At 39.8% G+C, this 20066-nt stretch overlaps 2 protein-coding genes across 3 annotated transcripts in view; one reads left to right on the top strand and one right to left on the bottom strand.

Annotated features, from left to right (window-relative positions):
- LOC138057080 (uncharacterized) lies at positions 1-9232 on the top strand. The gene is made up of 8 exons (XM_068903104.1): positions 1-122; positions 562-629; positions 1739-1825; positions 3659-3712; positions 4250-4329; positions 5343-5763; positions 7129-7163; positions 8118-9232. The coding sequence occupies exons 4-8, from the start codon at positions 3677-3679 to the stop codon at positions 8332-8334; spliced, it is 789 nt and encodes a 262-aa protein (XP_068759205.1). The 5' UTR covers positions 1-122; positions 562-629; positions 1739-1825; positions 3659-3676; the 3' UTR covers positions 8335-9232.
- Positions 8231-20066, bottom strand: part of LOC138057079 (protein SSUH2 homolog) — a 41822-nt gene continuing 29986 nt past the window's right edge. For both annotated transcript variants that reach the window (XM_068903103.1, XM_068903102.1), the window contains 7 exons: positions 19826-19950; positions 19373-19435; positions 17213-17319; positions 14569-14661; positions 12941-13043; positions 12353-12457; positions 8231-9597 (listed from right to left, as the gene is read on the bottom strand). In XM_068903103.1, the coding sequence (XP_068759204.1) occupies positions 9451-9597; positions 12353-12457; positions 12941-13043; positions 14569-14661; positions 17213-17319; positions 19373-19435; positions 19826-19950 (743 nt within the window). In that variant the 3' untranslated portion in view covers positions 8231-9450. The remainder of the gene's footprint in view (positions 9598-12352; positions 12458-12940; positions 13044-14568; positions 14662-17212; positions 17320-19372; positions 19436-19825; positions 19951-20066) is intronic.

Genomic DNA, 20066 nt, shown 5'->3' with positions numbered 1-20066 from the left:
ATGGATTTCATGTTTGGCATACATGAGTAGCTTAGCTTGAGTGTGTGTCTGTTGAAAATCTTGTAGAGCGGATGTTTGTTCTGGAAGCATTTTTCGACGATATGTAGGAATTTTCTACCAAGGTTGGTTTTGACGCTTGAATCGAAAGGGGGGTTGTACCACGTAATGTCCCTTTTCCTCTTTCTTTTGTTTTTCGGAGCGGGCTCTGGATTGTATGTTAGTTTGTGGTCATATCCACTTTCTTTGAGTGCGTGTTGATAAGGGCCAATTGATTCGTCGAATACTTCTTTGCTGGATGAAATGTTAGTTAGTCTTTTGTTGATGTTGAGTGGTATGTTTTTCAGTAACGCTGGGGGGTGGTTGCTTTGCCGGTGGACGTACGATAGTTTGTTGTTGGGCTTCATGTATGGTTTGTAGCTTCCATCTGTAAGGTCGAAGGTTACGTCAAGGAAGTGGACGATTTTTTTGTTGGCATCGATTGTGATCTTAAGGCCATTTGATTTAAACACATTGCTGACTTCTCTTTTGGTTTTTTCAATTTCTTTTGGGGTGGCTTTGCAGACTGCAAGACCATCGTCACGGTACAATCCAACTTCATCTTTGAATTTAGATGCGATCAGGGAGAGCATGTAAGTTCCTATCAATTCGCACGTTTCTGCTCCGTCGTATGAGCCCATTGTAACATCAAACATGGAAAATTCTTAAAACATGTAGACCCTACAGCAATATTAGCAAGAAATGTAGTCTTTGTCTGGATGAAAAATTCATAATCATGTGTAAGAAAGAACTGTGTAGCCTCAACAGAAGAAACGAATTAGCAAGTTCATGCCCCCACAGAAACCGATATGTACTCCGGAACTTTAGAGTAACGTAAATTTAAAATACCGACATAGAATCCCCTTATATCATGCTTTGTTACCTAGCAGTTGCTAAAATGTAACGCATTTACTATAGCAACCATTCAAATTTCCGTATTTAACTGCCAGCTTTACAATTTCAACAGTTCAGTCGTTAAAATTGCCTGATGAGTGTGGTACTTGTACCATACGAAACAGTTCTGTAGCATTAAACGATCATGGTTACTCGTGAAACCTAAACTTGTGTAATTATATATATATATATATATATATATATATATATGTATATATATATATATATATATATATATTGCCGGCTAATGGACCTCTTTAGCTTGTACGTTTTGTTTTCCCATTCAGACCACGTGATGTTCCATTAAACGTTTGAGCGTGCATACGCGCAGTAAATTACGCGTCCTTCTATTTTGTCTAGAACAACAACTATCTCGACATATTAATGCAATGAATTTCAAGCTGCTATTTGGCTTATGTGTACCAGTTCTGGACATAGTACAGCGCACCCTTAATTTATTTAGAAGTATGTAATGTAGTATCGGTCATGTGATCCACATACGAGAAGTTAGAAGAGTGGCCTAGGAATAGAAGAGGATTACATTTGTGCTAGAGTTGTTGAGTTAAGCTTAAATGTGGCTTGAATGCGGTTATAACTGATTGTCAAGTACAGATACAACATGTATTGTAAAGTTTGAATTGACAACTATAGAGGTACAAAATAAGGGTTGCTGTTGTCATTGTATATGAATATATAAATTTCATATTTCATAATGGAAAACATATGCAATAGTTTCATTTATTCTCCATTATCAGCCCCTGTAACGAATTTGTCGAATAACTAAACCTCAAAATCTATTTTTCCTTAGGCGTTATCAGACGCAAGCTATGCTATTCAGTTATACCCAAATCATGTTTGTGGCTGGCTTCTCCGAGGATTACGAAGAAAACTAAAGGTAAAGGGCGCAGAAGGACAGTTGTCTTGAGAACTTAATTATTCTGAGGGAAAAACATCATCGTGGTTATGAGGCAACATAAGCGCAGTTTCGAAAGAAGCCTGAAGAAATCAAGGCTTTGAACGCTACTCGAACCTATTACCTCGCGATTGCTACGCTGCACTTGCTATACCATCTGAGCTATCAGGCTATCTGAGAGCTGATCACCTGCAAGTTTGCATTATATCCTGACTCGTCCCTAGTCGTCTCTCCTCGCTTTCATCCTTCCCATCGCCCCCTGTGCGCGCCACTCGTTATACAAGCAAGACGTCTGGGGACGTGTCAATATTGTATCCCGTGAAAAGCGGTATTTTTCTTGTTTAGAAACATTGACGTCACATTTCTTTTGATATTCAAATTTGCCAACCACGGAACAAAAGAAGTCATTGTTCAATACCCAATTAGGTTCTGGCTGGCATATTAATAACAATAGGTGACGTCACAAGAAACATCGTTATATGAGAAAGAACTATTTAGTTGGGAATTAGTTAATGGTTATGTTCTAAGTTAGATCGAGTTCAATCGAATATCTCACTCTAAACGTTAAAAAGTTGTTGTTGTTGTTGTTGTTGTTGTTGTTGTGTTTGAGTGGATTTCCCACAAGTCGACCTCATATAACATCCCGTTTGTTCAAAGGACGGATAATGTAGCTATAATGTTTTCCAGTGGATAAGGCACTATCCGATAGTTTCGATCTTTGCGAAGATTTCATTATTTGCCCACGTCACCGCAAATATCCACACTCTAAGCACGTCTGTGTAAAAGCGTGGTGAATGAATAGCTTGGCCAACGCTTAACAGCCCGTTTATTTTACACTCTGGATTCTCTGATTGCACATGACGTCACGGCGGGCATGTTGGTGGAAAGAACAATAGCGAAAACGTTTCTTGGGAATGATGATTACGCAAAAAACTTTCGCTATATTTTTCTATTGCTTTTGGCACCAACATGGCCTTCTTATCATATCCAGGTGATCTGGTGACGTAATTCGGAGGACTGGGAAGAACAATTTTAACGCCGTATCCCACAACCGCGCGCGGTCTTATTTTCGAATTCATCTGGCAGAGGCGAGGTTAGATCTTGTCGGGTCTACTTGAATGTTCATTCAGTAACAGGAAAATGTGGTAGACAGGTAATGATCTGTTGAGTTTTGGCGATGGAATACTGCAGGGAGTTTGGAAACAACACCTAAGGCCGCGCGCGGTTGTGGGATACGGCGTTAAAATTTTTCTTCCCGGTCCTCCAAATTACGTCACCAGATCACCTGGATGAGTGCAATCAAAGAATAGTGACTTACTCTTCGTAGCGATACTCACCGTTACAACACCTATTGTCATTAACGTGCCAACCAGAGATCTATCGGCTGCCGAAACAATGGTTTTTTTTTTGTTCTGTGACTGGCAAAATTCAAACATCAAAGTAATTGTTTGTTTATAAACAGTGAATATCGCTATATCCACCAAATAAAGTTAAACGGCCAAGATTTTACGATCAGGATTTGTGCGGGGTAAGAACACTTGCCTTTCATTAATGTAGCCTTGGTTCGAATTAAGGGATAACTGATAGCCATCTAGTAAGTATGACGTAATGAAATATCGAGGTCACGCTATCCTGTCACGCTGATAGGGGAAGTAAACAAGTGATCACGAATGACTATATATCAGTGGCAAGAACAATCGTAGCAAGTTTATCTTGTATTACGTAATGGACCACCTAATCATAAATATTATACAAGTAATAATCATAAAAAGGATGGATGAACGTATTAGGCCAAGCACTGATTTTTCTTTACAGAGAGGCTTAAGAGATAAAATGAAAGAGAGAAGGCAAGAGCCCGACCTTATCAAGGTATCCTATTTACAAACTACACCCCAAATCACCATTTTTAAAACGTTCGGCGCGTTCACACTAGGAACCCCGGAGAAAAAAAACCTTAATCTTGGTACTCATCGAAGAAACAATGGTATTTGGGAAGCAGGAACTCGTGAGTTGGAGCTTGCCTCTCCCATTCAAGCCCTATCAGTGAGTCAACCTTTGCGTGTATCTTTCTGTTCTTAGAATGCAACGAGTTCTTTGCTACACTTACTGTGGAGAAAGGCCAATCAAAATAAGGTTATTGTCAAACGAAGACAAAAATAGCAAAAACAATGTATGAAAATTTAAGTAAATGTTAGTGTTCTGTTGAGGAGTTAGTGCTAAACATAGAAAGATAAGCCGGCACAAAGTTTGACTCAAGGCTGTACTGCATAGGGAGGCTCCTAGTCAAGGGTCCCTAGGGGACAAGAATATTTCTCTGCTTGCGCTCCTTGCTCATAAGGCCCTGAATTTACGTTTTCATATCAGTGTGAACAACGTCATGCTTGTAGAATGTCTTGCGCTATTTAGGCCTGTGAAATCAATCCGGATGCAATGATGTTTGTGAACATCAGCGACATGAAGGACCAATTTCAAATCATGTTTGACAGGTATGTACGACATTTACTGCGTACTGATCTAAATTAAAGATGCACTTCAAAGGAATGAGACTTAATAGATCAAACGTAGTAGCATTTAATATACCAGTCAGCCCCAAGTAGAGTATACAATATTGTTGTCTGTCTTGCTGTCGGGACCCACCATTGGTAAGAAAATATGGTAACCCATCTGTGCGAGAAAATTTCGTTTTGGTCACCTTACGACCCCTCCATGTATGCCAATGTGACCAGTATCACGTGACCATATCACAGGCTCAAGTTTAGAGCTAATCAACACACAAATAAGGCACCGATGGAGGTGCATTCGCATTGACATCACGGCAGCCATGTTGGAGGAAAAATACACAACTGCGATCCCAGGCTCTCTCTGACCGTGAAAGAGGATAAGAGACAAAGCCTGGGTTCCATGTTTGAAGAAAACACAAACGGCAGCCAAGAGGCCGGGAGGATAAAAGATTCGATTCTTTTGAGAATTAATTTCTTTTTGTGCTTATTGTTTGAATTGTTTCTTTAAAGCAATATGGCTGCTACTTTTGAAAACGTATCTTAAAATGTTGTGGTTGTTCTGGTACACCTTCACGGCGAAAGCCGGCTATTGCTCACACCGTGGGAAAGAACTTTCATCAAAATGTTTAACTGGAGTGAGATGAGCAGTCACTCAATAATTCGGACCCATTCCACAGATCGATGGTGTTCGTAGTATATTAATTTAGAATACGGCCCCCGCCAAATTATGCCCAATCAGATTGGTCCTGATGACCACAACGCCTCTGATTGGTCTGCGACCACGACGCCCCACGATTGCTCGTGCTTCATGCAAAATCATGGGTGGTACAAGGAACACGGTAATACGAGGAATAGGTAATGTCGAGAACCGATGAGCTGCTTCCATCGGAGCTTATGGAATTCTGCCAAACCATCGAGAAATTAGGGTGGGGAGGGGGGGCTTGTTGACAAATACTGAATAATATCATTTTTGTGGCTTTATTTTCTTCCTGTTGTAGATTTCTTCCATCCATTCGTGTGTCCCACACCTTATCTGTCCGTGACGTCATCGTTAATAACATGGTGTCCAATTCTACGCAGCCACAGGAATTATCATCTAAAATATTTATTTGTGGAGTAGCAAAGCCATACAGACAAATTATTGCCTGTCCAACACGAGAAAATAGGCATTCTGACAGATTCCTCGAAAGATGTCAGTCAGAATCGAGCATGTCGTATCACAAGCAATCTATGACCTGCAACGTTGGTTTGATAGAGAGGCCGACAACAATATCTTCCTCGGATATTTCACGCAAGTCATTTATTCCACAATTAACTCTCAAAGATGTTGTGAGCGTGAAAAGCGGGTACATTTGTCGTGAAAAGATCATTGGAAAAAAATACAAACATTGCTGGGAAAACGGGCTGCAAGAATCTGAAGTAAGTATTTAGACTTAAGAATATCTCACACCCTAGCCACATGGACATCTTGCGTGTGGAGTCTATGTTTTCGTAAGTTTGGAAAGGTTTGCACAACCATCGAAAGCAAAGATGAATATGTTTTGAGGATTCTCTTCTTAGGATTGTAAAGCCCAACAACTATAACAAGGGGAAAATTGCTCGATCGAGCGAAATGATGTTTAAGGTAATCATTTCATCATAGGCTTCCAAGAGTATACACGTGCCCATTGCGGACCTATTATTTCGTTTTGTCTTCGGTTTTCCGTGATTTTATTACCAGTGTGCTCGTTTTCCTGTCTGCTTCCCACGTGCCTCTAGATGTTTCTTCACATCATGATGTAACATCTTACATATGTTTGTTGTTGTGATTAATTAAAATTGCCCAGCAATCAGGTGAAAGTTGTTGAAGTTTGGAAAAAGGAAAAGAGGACACTTCGTGACGCTTATTAAAATCGTCGTGTATCTAATTGGATGCATTTTCTAGACATATCTGTTATGTGACGTATTAGCCGTGGCGTCAATTGGCTAAGTTAAAGTGGTAGTATGACCAAAAAATCAATTCTTCTTGTTCTGTGGATTTCAAAAGCATGTTAACTTAACAGTAAGTGGCCTAAGTCTTAAGGCTTTTTTTAAAAGAAGATACCTGTTTATTTTAACTGGAATTTTCCTATTTAATACTCCCCGCCATTAATAATATTACTCACTTTGAAATCTTGTGAGAGCTGGATCGAGGAGAAAATGACGTTAAATACTCACTAGGTTAAGAGAACAATGCGTGTGTACACGACTGAATTAATGTGCAGCACGGAAATTTAGGGCTTTCAGACTTTTAAACTCGTGTTTTTCATATATAATAAGCTGCGTTTGCACGCTGAAATTCTAAGCTATTGAGTAAATGACGTCACTTTTCCTAAATCCAACCCTAATCGGTTTAATCGGTCAGTTTAGAACGTGAGAATTAGCATACCGCGAAATCCAAAACTTACAGTCAAAGTAAACAGCCTTTGGATAAAAATCAAAGCTCAAAATTTTGCCAGTCAGGCGTCAAGCAAACATTTTCAAATTCAGAAGAAAAAAGGGAAGTGATTTTTTTTTAAATCATATGGTAACACTTTAACAATAATTAGTGAAAGGAGCCGTTCTAGATAGATGATCTGAGAAAACGGCAACGCAGATGAGAGATAAGTTGTCAGCTTTGAGTCATGACCACCTGACCAAACACTGAACTCGTAGGAATGTATAACTGGAAAAATAAAGTTACGTATCGAAGCAAGATTGCTTTATATGTTCAAAAGTTTAAGTGACGGACTCAAGTTTCGTTCATTCTATTTCTTTTCCTTTTAGGACATTTCATACCTAGCGGAGAGAATGTACTCCAGGTAAGAAGATCAAAGGGATATTAACCGCTCAGTGCTCGAAGCTGGTTTGAAAGTTGCTGCCCGTAGTACGAGCACTATTAAAAGAAAAAAACAAATAATATTCACCTCATCTAGGGTATTCCAAGACAGAAGTTAAATATTTTGATCAAGAGCCGATACAACGTAGATTTGATTTTAGTGGTGTACTCTATTTCGGCTGGCCAAACCAGCCTTCTTCAGGTACAATGGAAGTTTACATTGGATTGCTTCTATGCACATATATATAGTAAATGTATATATAGTATCTATAGCAATTAGGTCAACATCCAATTACTATATATATACATAGAGGCAATCCAATGTAAACTCTTATTGTACCTGAAGAAGGCTGGTTTGGACAGCCGAAATATAGTACACTACTAAAATCAAATCTACGTTGTATCGGCTCTCGCTCAAAATATTTAGCCTCTCAACTTGTAATTATGCCGATCAGATCAAGTCACTGATCCAACGTACACCGACAGGAAGATTGTCCATGTTTGCTTGCTTTAAAACTCTGCTATACCAAGACAGTATTAGATACTGAATTCCATGCAGTGGGTTCCGGATTTCATGTCCTTAATTCCAGATTGACCCTCTATCGATTCCGGATTCCTGACGTGGCCAGATTCTATATTTTACCGTGGTTCCAAAAAGGCCACTTGAACAAAAATGCCGTAATACTTTTTGCTTGTCCTCCAAAATTTTGCATAAGCATTGTTTCCAGTTTCTCTTGTGACTTACAATGGTCACAAGCAAAAATAAAAACAATGCTTCTGCAAAATTTTGGAGGGCAAACAACATTCTGGTAATTTGGAAAGAGGCCTTTTCTGACTCCGGATTTCAGATTCTCCAGACAAAAATTTCCTGGATTACGTATCACAGTGCGACAGTATCGTTAACAGTTTGAATTTCTTTTTCCAACAAAAATTCCAGACATGGCTGGCTGTCGAAAGCTTCCATAATGAGACTAAAACGAACACCACATGCAACAAATTGTACTGGATATAAACCCAACCTCCAGAAATATGAATTGAATGCAGAACAAATGGAGAACGACAAAGGAGCACAATTCTTAATCCAGCCAATGACCATGACACAGCAATCAAAAAGGGAAATTATTGGAATTATCCTACTACTCCTGCACTTTTAAGGACAGCCGCTGTAAGCCCATACCAACGTCCCTTTTTATAGCGCATCACCGTTGACGCCAAGACCACAAATTAAAAAGATTCCCATAGGCAACTATTACTGAAATGTTAACGAGGTAATGTACCGGCCGGAAGGATGATAAAGTAGTTGCTTGGCAACGGGTGAGAGGACAACTACAATCCTCTATGCTCGACAGACTTTTTTTCGTCCTGAAGCTTTGAGTTGTTTAAGTTGCAAATAATTTGGTAAAACTAGACAAAATGATCTGGACTGCCGTGGCAATACCCCTTCACAGCATTCGAACGCAGCATTTTTTAAATAACGTTAAAAACCACCACGTCTTGGATAATCACTTCATGAAGTCGAAAGGCCTTGTAAAGCCGTGTACGAATCCATTACACCAATTCATTACAAAAAATATTTTTTTCTGGAATCCAAAATTCCTATCCAAAGACGCTGAACAAAGTAATCAAGTAGCCTGCTACTTCAGTCACAGACCTTCGAACTAGAAGCCTCTAAGTTCGAGTCTTAATTTCAGGCAAATTCTTTGGAAAAAAAATTGTTGCATTATTTTTTGGCAAATGTAGCTGAAATTTATAGAATTATAGCTATCCTATTCTTGGGTTTCACTCACGTGATCAACAGCCATGTTTTTCAACGAAAACAAAAAAAAGACGTTAGCAAAATAATTGCTTTCAATTCCCGGAGGATTGGATCGGGACACCAACATGGCCGCCATTTCATTGTTTGGGGACACCAACATGGCGGCCGTGACGTCATGAGAAATCCAAGAATAAAAAGTGCACTTTGCCTACTCCGCCGACAAAAAAATGGACGTGTAAATTATAATTTTGTAAGTGAGCAGATTAAACTGTCCTTGACACTTCCTGAGCATAAGATTTCAAATGGATAGTTTTTTTTGATGGCTAATAACTGGCTCGTTATCAAAGCCAAAGGCTTAAAAATGGATATTTAACTAAATTTATGTTATTACCTTTTGAAGTCAATTATTAAATAGCAAGATGCTCTCTGTGAGCAAACAAGTATGTTAATGATACAAAATGTAAAGACGTCAATTGGTTTAGAAAAAAACACTTGCTGGTCCTTCTTTCCAGCTCTAAAGAAGAATGCAACCACAGCAACACTGTTGGGGGTAGTCTGGGGCGTGTACTTTGTGCTCCATTCCGTAAACCCAGAAACGAGTGTTTGTGTTCTTCCACTGATATTTCACTTCTGAGACAGGAACGGCGCGTAAAGTGTGACGCTGAAATAAACAAAAGCAAAAATTAAGGCCTCGACCGCACGTGTCCGGAAATTTTTGTATTCCGACTACGCCTTGCGTCCACACATATCCGGTGAATTCGGTTTCGTGTGGACGGTTGTATCCGCAAATTTTCGAATACGCTGACGTAACACTATCGGATCCAGTCTTCCCCGGGTGCAATGAGATGAATCAACACAGCGTATCGCAACCCACCCTCTACCTCTGAAATGACGATTATCGACAAATCCTAATTTTCTTTAAATTGACTAATATGGCCAATTTAGGACGCTTAGCGCTTGATAGAGTTTATGGGAAATGAATATCTAATTTTAAAATCGGAACCCAAATGCCTCAATTCGCATTCGATTAGTAATCCTTTCACTTAACCACTCCTAGACTAACTGCCAGAACATTATTTGTGTATTTGTATACCTGCTAAGAAACAAGTTTAAACACCAGAAATGGTCGGTTACCAAACCTCAAGAGAAAGAACTAGACTTAACCACTATTCAGCAATGATTTTATATATACTAATTAGTGTTGATGAATAATCAGTACAATAGACCATATTCGTATTCTCAGTATTGGACTGGAACTAGCTTGCAATGGAGGCTAATGCGGGGAAATCTTTTCAAATGCAAATACTTTTTAATATATTCCCCCGCATTAGCTTCCATTGAAAGCTAGTTCCAGTCCATTACTGGGAATACGAATATGGCCTATTGTCAGACAGTTGATCTTTAGTGGTGGATAAAAGCAGTCCCTTCAAAGTGGGTGCTCCGGGTTCAAATCTTGTCCAGGAATACAACTTTTACTTTTTTTTTTCTTTTCATCTTATACCACGAGTCCTGGGACAGAGTAATCTAAACTGGCGATAACAGTCAATCCAGAGAAAATTACGATTTGTTGATAATCGTCATTTCAGAGGTACAGAATATGTTGCGTATTGACTTTGGACCTTGAAAGCGAATGACGACGGCTACGGCGTAGGCAATGCGATTATTCCACCTTACGGGCGAACTATCCTGTAACTGGATGGGAAAGAACGGTTTTAAAGGAGAAATAGAAAATGAATGGTTCATAGTTATATGCTCACGTTGTCCTCAAAACATAAAATTAGTTGATTTGATGTTGTTGTTGTTTTGTGGAGTATAGCAAAGAAATACACGGAATGCAGCACTAGTATTTTTCCGTTTTTAACCAATTATATTCTTGCTTTGTGGAGTTGTCTTTGCTTGTTAAACTCCCTTTTAGCAACGCGTATACGGAAAACGGCAAACCTCAGACTGAAATTTGCATTCAGCCAAAACTCAAAGAGGGCGTTTCGGTGACTTTAACTGATCGGCGCCTGTGACGCCTTCGTTTTTGCTTATTAAATTAGTCAACGTCGTCTTTGCTGAAAGGGAAAGTTTCACGTCTTTGCGCATGGACAAACTGTCACGTCAGCCCATTTAATTCCATTGTTATTGAAACAATCGAAAGCACTGACGTAACAAACAGAATCCATGTCGTATAAGTGGAATTACTCATTGGAATTGCTTTTGCAATCATTTCCTTTGTGTTATAAACCTACTGCATGCGAATAGATATCTCGTCCTCTATCCTTGTGTGGGCCCATTTCCATTAGTAGGGCTAACGCTCACATGGTTCATATGGGGTACAAAACTAGCACTTCACATTACACTCTAATCAGTTAAGTCCGTAGAATAAAAAGTTCGACCAGTGTAATAAATTCTATGGTACAAACTAAATTTGATATTTTCTTTGTAAATCCGCAGTATCTTCCACCAAATTTGCGCCTCAGTCATTCAGTGTATTTGCTTTAATACTCTCTGTGATTAATGAACATCATCTGGTTGAGAGCGTCTAATCGGCATGGGTGGAAATGAGTCGTGGGTCGTGAGTCGTGGGTCCGAGATCCTTCATGTATACACGTCATGTATACATACTTTTGACCCTAACCCTAACCCTAACCCTACCTCTTGCGGCAATTGGATTCACAGTCCAAGTTGAGGATATAGAAAGTTATGGAAACTCAACACTGGACAACTTTTGGGGAAAACTGTAATTGCCCTGAGCGGGATTTGAACCCACGTCCCCCTGATCACTAGTCGGGTGTGATGACCACTACACTATCAGGACAACCATGCTGGCAACATGAAGTTGTCCAGTGTTGAGTTTCCATAACTTTCTCTCAATTTCTCCTCAAATTGGACTGTGAATCCATTTGCGATCCTCCTGGGGGTGATACGTTGTTGGCTCAAGGGATCTACTTAACTGACTCTTTAAAATTAATTACCCTTGTCCGCCTGTGAATCACATGTTGATCCAACGTTATCACATAGAAAAACTGGCCCATTAGGGAGTCCCACGTAAAATGCCACACATTAAGTGATAAATCAGCCATGTTGCCAGCATGGTTGTCCTGATAGTGTAGTGGTCATCACACCCGACTAGTGATCAGGGGGACGTGGGTTCAAATCCCGCTCAGGGCAATTACAGTTTTCCCCAAAAGTTGTCCAGTGTTGAGTTTCCATAACTATATATATATATATATATATATATATATATATATATATATTATCTTTAAACAAACACGACCCACCAACGACGCGATTTAGCCTCACCCCATCTGGTTCAGTAAGAAACCATGAAATATACAATTGATAGCGCCCCTTAAGTTCCCAAATGAACACTGTGGGACATTAAAAACCCTTCAGTAAATGATGAACTGCGCAATCAAGAAGTTTCGTACCTGCATCACGATTCGTTTAGTAGGCCAGTTCCGGGAATGCGCCTCGACAAGGGCCTGGGAGCCCGCATTAACATCTTGGTCATGGAACATTGTGATGGGATGCACCTGTAAGTACAAACAGAAGCGGTTGTTTCAGGTCTTAGGGCCTTTCTCGTGAAAAATGAAGATGAAGAGACACTTAGCACAAGCAATCATGGACAAAACTCTTGAGAAAATTCTGGCTTAGAATCATTTGACATGCATTCACAAACAAAGTCCCTACCCCTCTCCCCCATACTAATAAGGTGATAGCTTAAAGGTGGTGCAAAATATTGTGCAAGCCTTTCGCCGTTTCCTAACCAACATTGGATTACGGGGTGGGGGAGGGGAAATAGGGAGAATTTAATCTTTTGTCACAAAGGCAAATCAGGGAATAAGCATTTCATAGTGGTGTGTCCCATTTCCCAACGAGGTTTGTCCAATTGTTTGGCATTTTCTGAAAACAGCAAACCACAAATTGCGGTTTGAGGTGAGAAGTTTGCCGTCAGAGGTACAGTTTCTTTAAGACATTTAGCGATACGATTCTGAGAGGAAGACAGGCATAATTACCCTTGGTAATTCTTGTGCAAAGACGTCTGTTCCTTGTGAGGCAAGTATCAAGTGATCCGGTAGATCCGTCCTTTCTGTCACGTGATCATCCTCGTGTGTTTCCCTAAACAACCAAACCAAGCATGTTCAGGCGATTTCAGTCCCAAAAAAAATAATAAACACGAAAATTTGTTATAAAAGGTTCAAATATATGCTTCTCATGTGAAGTGATGTACATGTATTAGTCACCATCCCCCTCGGGGCTAGTCATGATCAGGACTTATTTACAATTCTGTTTGGGGGACTTTGGCCAGACTGCTTTTTACGCAGTTTACAATCGATAAGGAAAGTGAAGGATGCCCCCATATAGAAAAACAAACCAGATAAAAACACCGGGAAAGCCATGCATTCCGCCATTCGAATTGGCAGTGTGGCCTAGTGGTTAGGGCATGTGCTTTTAATCCGGGGATCCTGGGTTCAAGACCAGCTCTAACCACCACTTAAAACTGGTCCCTAGTTGAACTTGTTGGCTGCACTTGTAAATGGCCAACTGATTTGCCTCCGGCCAGTTGGGATTCTTAACATTTGTTGTAGTCGCTGTTCTGTAGTTTTATTGATTATGTTTCATTGGCGCTGAAAAGCTCCCTATAGGGGGTGGTCAATTAAATGTGTATTGTATTGCGTGGGATCTTTTACGCCTCACAGAGTTAATAAGATTACGAACAAGGGTTGTTTGTTTGTTCGTTTGTTATTCAGTTTGTTTGACCAGGTTGAAGTTTTGGCAGCTATTCAGCTGATAGGGGCCAAAGGTTTGAAGTCCTAATCCGAGAAAACTTGCAAGTCATTTGCGTATGTAATTACAAAGGCAGCACTTTCTCATCAGTGACTTAACCCTTTAACTCCCAGTAGCCGGCCACTTATAGATTTTACCAAGAGTGAATTAGATAGGAGTGTTGTTATGGCATGAGTGGGCTCCGCAGCACAATCAGAAATGACTCTATTTTTAGAATACCCGTTCCCGCGAAATCAGTTGTCATGTCTCTGAAAAAAAAAAAACATGGCAGAAGTAGTCACGCGTGACATGGCTCCTTCTGATTGGTTAAAATTGGCGGCACTTTGTTTGTTTCGCGCGCAAAGTGTATCTAAAAATAAAGCAATTTGTGACTGTGCTGGGGCAAGGCCGCAAAGTGATAGATAAACACTTATCTAATTCACTCTTGATTTTACTCTACCTAACGCCAGATGATTTTTCTTGTCAATGGAGACCCTTCGGGGCTCAAAGGGTTAAAGACTCAGTGAATTTGTCCGGCTGGAGTCGAACTCACGACCTCCTGCACGGTAGTGCTCTGCTCAACTATGCAGTCACATCTACATTGAGGACGGTTTTATTGCGAACTAACAAAATGTATAGATCCCAATTGGCTTGATAGCTCAATTGAAAGAGCATTGCACCGGTGATGCAGATACCGTCTGTTCAGTGCCCCTATCTCAAAAGTTCCTATAACTATTCTGGCATTTTCGAGTGTCACAATTCCCTAGCTTCGTATATTAAAATCGGAGAGGTTTTAAGTCATCAAGCTCCACAATCATTTCGCTTTTAATTTTCTTGAAAATTAAAACAAATTAACAAATTAACTCCTCAAACTCACCATTTGACAGTAAGTTGAATAAACATCTTCAATTTACATTGACCTTGGCAAACCCAGCACACAACACGACCATCCCCACTGCACGTGTAACAGCTACAACAGAATAAGCGCTTCAACGTTAGCAGAGGAGTTTACATAAAATATTCTTTTTTTTTGTTACTTGTACTTTTTGGCCTTTTCAGAATAATAGTTAAGAAAAGCAATAAATGTTGCCCTTCATGTTACAACTATAACAACTATTAACCCTTTGACTTCCGGGAGTGATCAGCTTGTAAATTCTCTACACAATTTTAATGAAACGTCAGTCAGACAGGTATTGAGAATGAAGATTATTATCAGCGTAAGAGGTGTGATCTTTACGTAATACCAAGTTCCCATCACTACCCAAGAAATCTATTGTACTATTCAGGCGAATGAACGTTTCCATCTCGGGAAAGACAAAGGTTAACGAACACAAAGTTCCAAAGTTTGTATCGCGCGAGAAACACTACTAAGACAACGGACACAAATCATTCTTCCCGAAAAAAACGTCTTCTTTGGTGTTTACTTTGAAGTAAATATACCATAGTTTTGAGTTTTCAACAGATGTCCAAGTTTTTTTCTCTTTTGTCAGCTATCACCTTTGCCACTTGTAGACTAAGTAGCAGTAATTATCTATGAGCAGTTTCGTAGTCCTGGACATCATATCATGGACTACAGGATGTTAGCGTCCAGATTATCGATAAGGTTCACACTAAAGATAAACTGGCTGTAAAAGAAGAAGAGTGGGCATACAGATTACAAACGTTCAGACCAGACGGCCTCAACGATAGCGACCTCTTTTACAACCAGAATCGTGTCGCCAGAAAACGGTAATTACTAATCGTGTTTCAGTTGGTGTTAGCATATAGATATAGCACCCGAATGCTGTTGTTGTCGTCATTGGGTTTTTGTTCCCTTACAGTTATTATTAATGATGAAATGGTATATGAAATCAATCATATGTACTGCGGATGTGAAATCAAGTGAAGCTATGATCTTCGCAGTTATGAACGCAATTTTTACAATTGCGAAGAGAAGCCTGAAAAATTCAGGACTTCAACGGGGTTTGAACCCGTGACCTGGCGATTCCGGTGCGACGCTCTAACCAACTGAGCTATGAAGCCACTGACGTTGGGAGCTGGTCATTTGTGGGTTCTAATGGTCCCGTGATGAATGAATCAATGATGAAATGGTATATGAAATCAATCATGTGTACTGCGGATGTGAAATCAAGTGAAGCTATGATCTTCGCAGTTATGAACGCAATTTTTACAATTGCGTAGAGAAGCCTGAAAAATTCAGGACCTCAACGGGGTTTGAACCCGTCACGTCAATTGTAAAAATTGCGTTCATAACTGCGAAGATCATAGCTTCACTTGACAGTTATTATTGTCGGTTTTTGTTAATTATGTCGCTTTATTTTCATCCTTTTCATATGCGTGCGCGCGTGTCATGTCTTCATTTGTCAAGTTTGTTATTGTCACGCGTACATTTTAAAGCTTAAGGACGGTGCCTACTAATTCAAAGGTATATTTTTGCGGTTTACAGAATGTGCAGGAAAAGCAGATCTTAACAAGTGTTATTGAAATCCAAAAATAAAATTGGGGGTAACCAAGAATATTTATAAAAAGCTTTAAAATACAAAGCAATGTGTGGCGTTTTTTTCCAAAATGAAGCTTAAATATCTCTGAAAAATGCGTGGTTACCCTCAGTTTTCTTTTTGGATACTAAGAGCGTATGCTAAGTTCTGCTTTTTCCACATAGTTTTGAGCCGCGCAAAAATATCCCTGTATTAATAAGCATCACCTACAGGAAATCGAGTATCTCGAGATGCGCTTAACGTAGGCGCAAAAACAGTAGTAGGCACCGTCCTTAAGTAGCATGTAGTTTTAAAACGTTCTTGTGTAACGGTTTCTAATCACCTTGCGTTTGTATGAGGGAAAGATTGGGATAGGTCTAGACACAAATATCCGGATATTTTCTGAGATATTTAGAAAATCTCGCGATATTAGGAAAAAAATTGTGATATTTAGAATTTTTTAGCGAAAAACTATTGAGGTCACTTTTTTCCCCTAGAAAAATGGAGAAAGAAAGCAAATTTTCAAGTTAAATGCTACCTGCAGACACAGAAATTCAAAGAAAATTAACAAATCCTCCCATGTGGGCCTGCAGTAATCACATGCCGCAGTATTCTCCATTTGATATATGTCATATATGTTGAAAAAAAAATTGTTTAGAGTTTTGTTATATGCCTTACGAGGACACGGTTGAATTTCCTGTATTGCCTTATACTTTGTTAGGTTATGGAAATAATGGCTGATATTTTCGGGATATTTCGATAAAAGAATCGGAAATTTCCGGAAACATATTTAGGCGATTTCACGTGATGTGTGTGTCTAGGTCTAGATCGGCACTTCGAAAAACTTAATGGAGGGTGGCCGCTCAACACAGGGCCGTTACATACCCGTTCGAGTGTATTTAATTAGCTTGATAAATATAACATGGAGTCATTGAAACGTCGCTCCGGCTAAAACCTTCCATAATCTCCCTGATTCTCATTTACATTATCATATAGCGTCCCTTGTTGCATCATCAGAATCAATACTGTCAACGAGGAACTTACATTCGTCTTCCAGAGCCATGACACCTTCCACATGTCCTGCGCTCATGAGACCCTGGTCCCTGATACACAGTGATATGACCTTTGCCTCCACACGAGTTGCAAAAGACCTGCAGGATGCGAACGAAGACATCATGTCATATTAAAATTACCATGTTGTATCCACCAAAGTTATCATAATGCGTGCTGGAATTACAAAAACGGGATATTTGTCCGCTGTGGGGAACTGAAAAGCTAACTATTTCCCACTTTCTTGTCTATTGCACGAAATCAAAAACGTTTAGGGGAAAGTTCATCATTTGCCTATTTGTACATAAAAAAAAATATTTTTTTTTTTTCTGAACAGAATGCGTTGTCCTATACGGATGCCAGAGCATTCTCGAGAACAAACAGAAACTTAACGTTACTTTACCTATTGCAAACCATCATACATTCTCGACTAGTTCATGCAACGAACAGTTAACTTTCAATTGAGAGCTTTGTAGTCCGCTTTAAGTACAAATTAAATACTTCTGAAGGAAGCCATGTCGTCCCTTCTTAGTCGTCCTCATCCTGATGAATGACGTGAAATGATCAAATTTGAGGTTATGTGGAGGACACGAGTACCCGACGATGAATTTTCAATGTTCTATCCCAACATACACTCCGGTGTTTATACCAATTTCATTCGTACAATGTTGATACACACTTACCAGGTCGGGCTACTTGGTATAATCGCGATAATAGGGAATTTAAGATCTATGACGTTGACGGTCGACGAAAACGTCACCTCAAAATATAACTTGGCTCTATCGTAAGTCTTTCGCGATTATTCAGTCTAGTTCGCGTCGTAAAATGTGGGCAAAGTATTCTAAAAATAAATCGGTACGAGCGGTTTCAAATTTAAAATAGAGAATAAAGGATTCTCTGTTGCATCTTACGTTGTCGTCAAAACTTCAAATTTGGTGATTTCACGTCGTCGTTATGCAGAGGACCGCAAACATACTTGCTAAAATCCGTGCTGCACGTGCAGCACGATTATTTATGCTCTTTTAACCAATGATACTATTGCTTTGTGGCGTTGTCGTAGTCGTAGCGGTCGTCGTTTCTTAAATTCCCTATTATTACAATAACGGGACATAATATTTTTCGACAACATTCTCGTAGCCGTCGCCGCCGTCCTTGCTTAGGGTCCCTTAAAGTTTTTTACTTGTCATACCGACTGCCACAAAGGTTGGACAAGAGAACTATTGAAAGATTAGTTTCTCCAGCTCTTCCCAAAAAGGCAGCTTTCCCCAAAATTGAATCACGTACATGCAGGAATGGTTCAGAACTGTGGAAGTGTGGAACAGCGTATCACATTCATTGTGAACAATGTGATAAAGAACATCTTGGGGGAACTTCTCCCTTATTAAAAACTAAAGACTTTCGAAAATTCCTTCGTCTCATTTAGATGGCGCACGGGACGAAGACATCTCGAGACTTCGTCGCTCGCTCCTACGCTTCGCGTCCGAAATTGAAAGCAGGCTTCACTCACCAAAACAGTTTCTTTTCTGGGATTGTCGTGAGGTCGATTTTTGGCAAGTCTATTAAAACTAGAGTTACGGAGCCTCTATGCAGGAATTCATTCGGGATTCACGAACATTGTAAACCTACAGAAAACCCACTGCAGGCCAGAAAAACAGAAATTCTTGCCACGGTAAACGACACATTCGACCGTCGCGCAAGAGAAGCAGTTGAGATCGAATTACCCAACATCTACGAACCGGTTTTTTTTATAGCCCCTTAATGCACAAGCTGTATTGTTTCTGAACATCCGTACCTTTAATTGTGGCCTACGAAGTTCGGTGAAGCCGAAAGAAATTCCCCTCTTTCAACATATTTTTTGAACGTTAATTGGTAAGAGGCTAAAGGAGCTTACGAGTGAAGAACTTATTTTACTTTTAGAGTGATGACCGGGTCGCACTCAGCTACAAAAAAATTGTCACAAGCTTTAAAAACGAAAAAAACACACACCAAAAACAAATTAGCACTTTCTCACAAAAAGAATAAACAAAAACAACAACAACAACAACAACAAGTTTGAAGTTTGCTAGTGTACAGTATATGCTCACGCCACGGGTGAACTCGTCCAAGCTTTCCGGTTTTTGATCCATCCCTAAATCAATAAGATTTTAAGCTTACTCTTCCTCCTCCAGAGCAGCTGTAACAATGTTTATATCCATTTGTTTTACACTCGAAGCAAGGCTGAAAGACAAGAAATATTCCAGCCATTGTCATTTTCAATTTTTGAGCTTCGTTACGACACGTTTTTGGCCCTCAAGCTATTCTAGGGTTTCACGTGACATCACGGCCACCATGTCGGTGTCTCCAACCAATGAAACGGTGGCCTTGTTGGTGTCCTGACCCAATAATTGAACTCTTTATTATGCAAACGTTTTCTTTTGTTTTCGTTGAAAAACATCACTGTTGATCACTTCAGTGAAAACCAGAATACAACTACACCGAGAACTCCATGCCCTACCCAATACTTTATGGGTTCTTTTAAAGTCAGATTTCTAATTTCCCGATGACGGTCAATTTACTTTAATCAATTCATTTCATATCACTAAATTTCTATGTTCTTCGCAGTTTTACCTTGACTGAAGCTGTGTGCGGAACCTCTATATGTGCTTCTTGTGGCGTGAACAGCTGAGCTGGCCGGGCTGGAATATCCCAGGGCTGAGGAGCCGGGCCATTTTTAGGACCATCAATGAACTGACCTTGAGAAAAAAAAATGGTTAGCACTTGGTTGTGGGTGACAATAGACCAAATCGGTTCACTCAAAGTTATACCCAATTCAAACCCTTTGAGAATAAGTATCTCCATATCATTTAAA

The sequence above is a fragment of the Montipora capricornis genome, chromosome 7, assembly GCF_036669925.1.
Source record: "Montipora capricornis isolate CH-2021 chromosome 7, ASM3666992v2, whole genome shotgun sequence".
In the NCBI taxonomy this organism is placed as follows: domain Eukaryota; kingdom Metazoa; phylum Cnidaria; class Anthozoa; order Scleractinia; family Acroporidae; genus Montipora; species Montipora capricornis.
The sequence above is the reverse complement of the archived record's forward strand: the minus strand, read 5'-3'. Positions and strand labels throughout refer to the sequence as shown.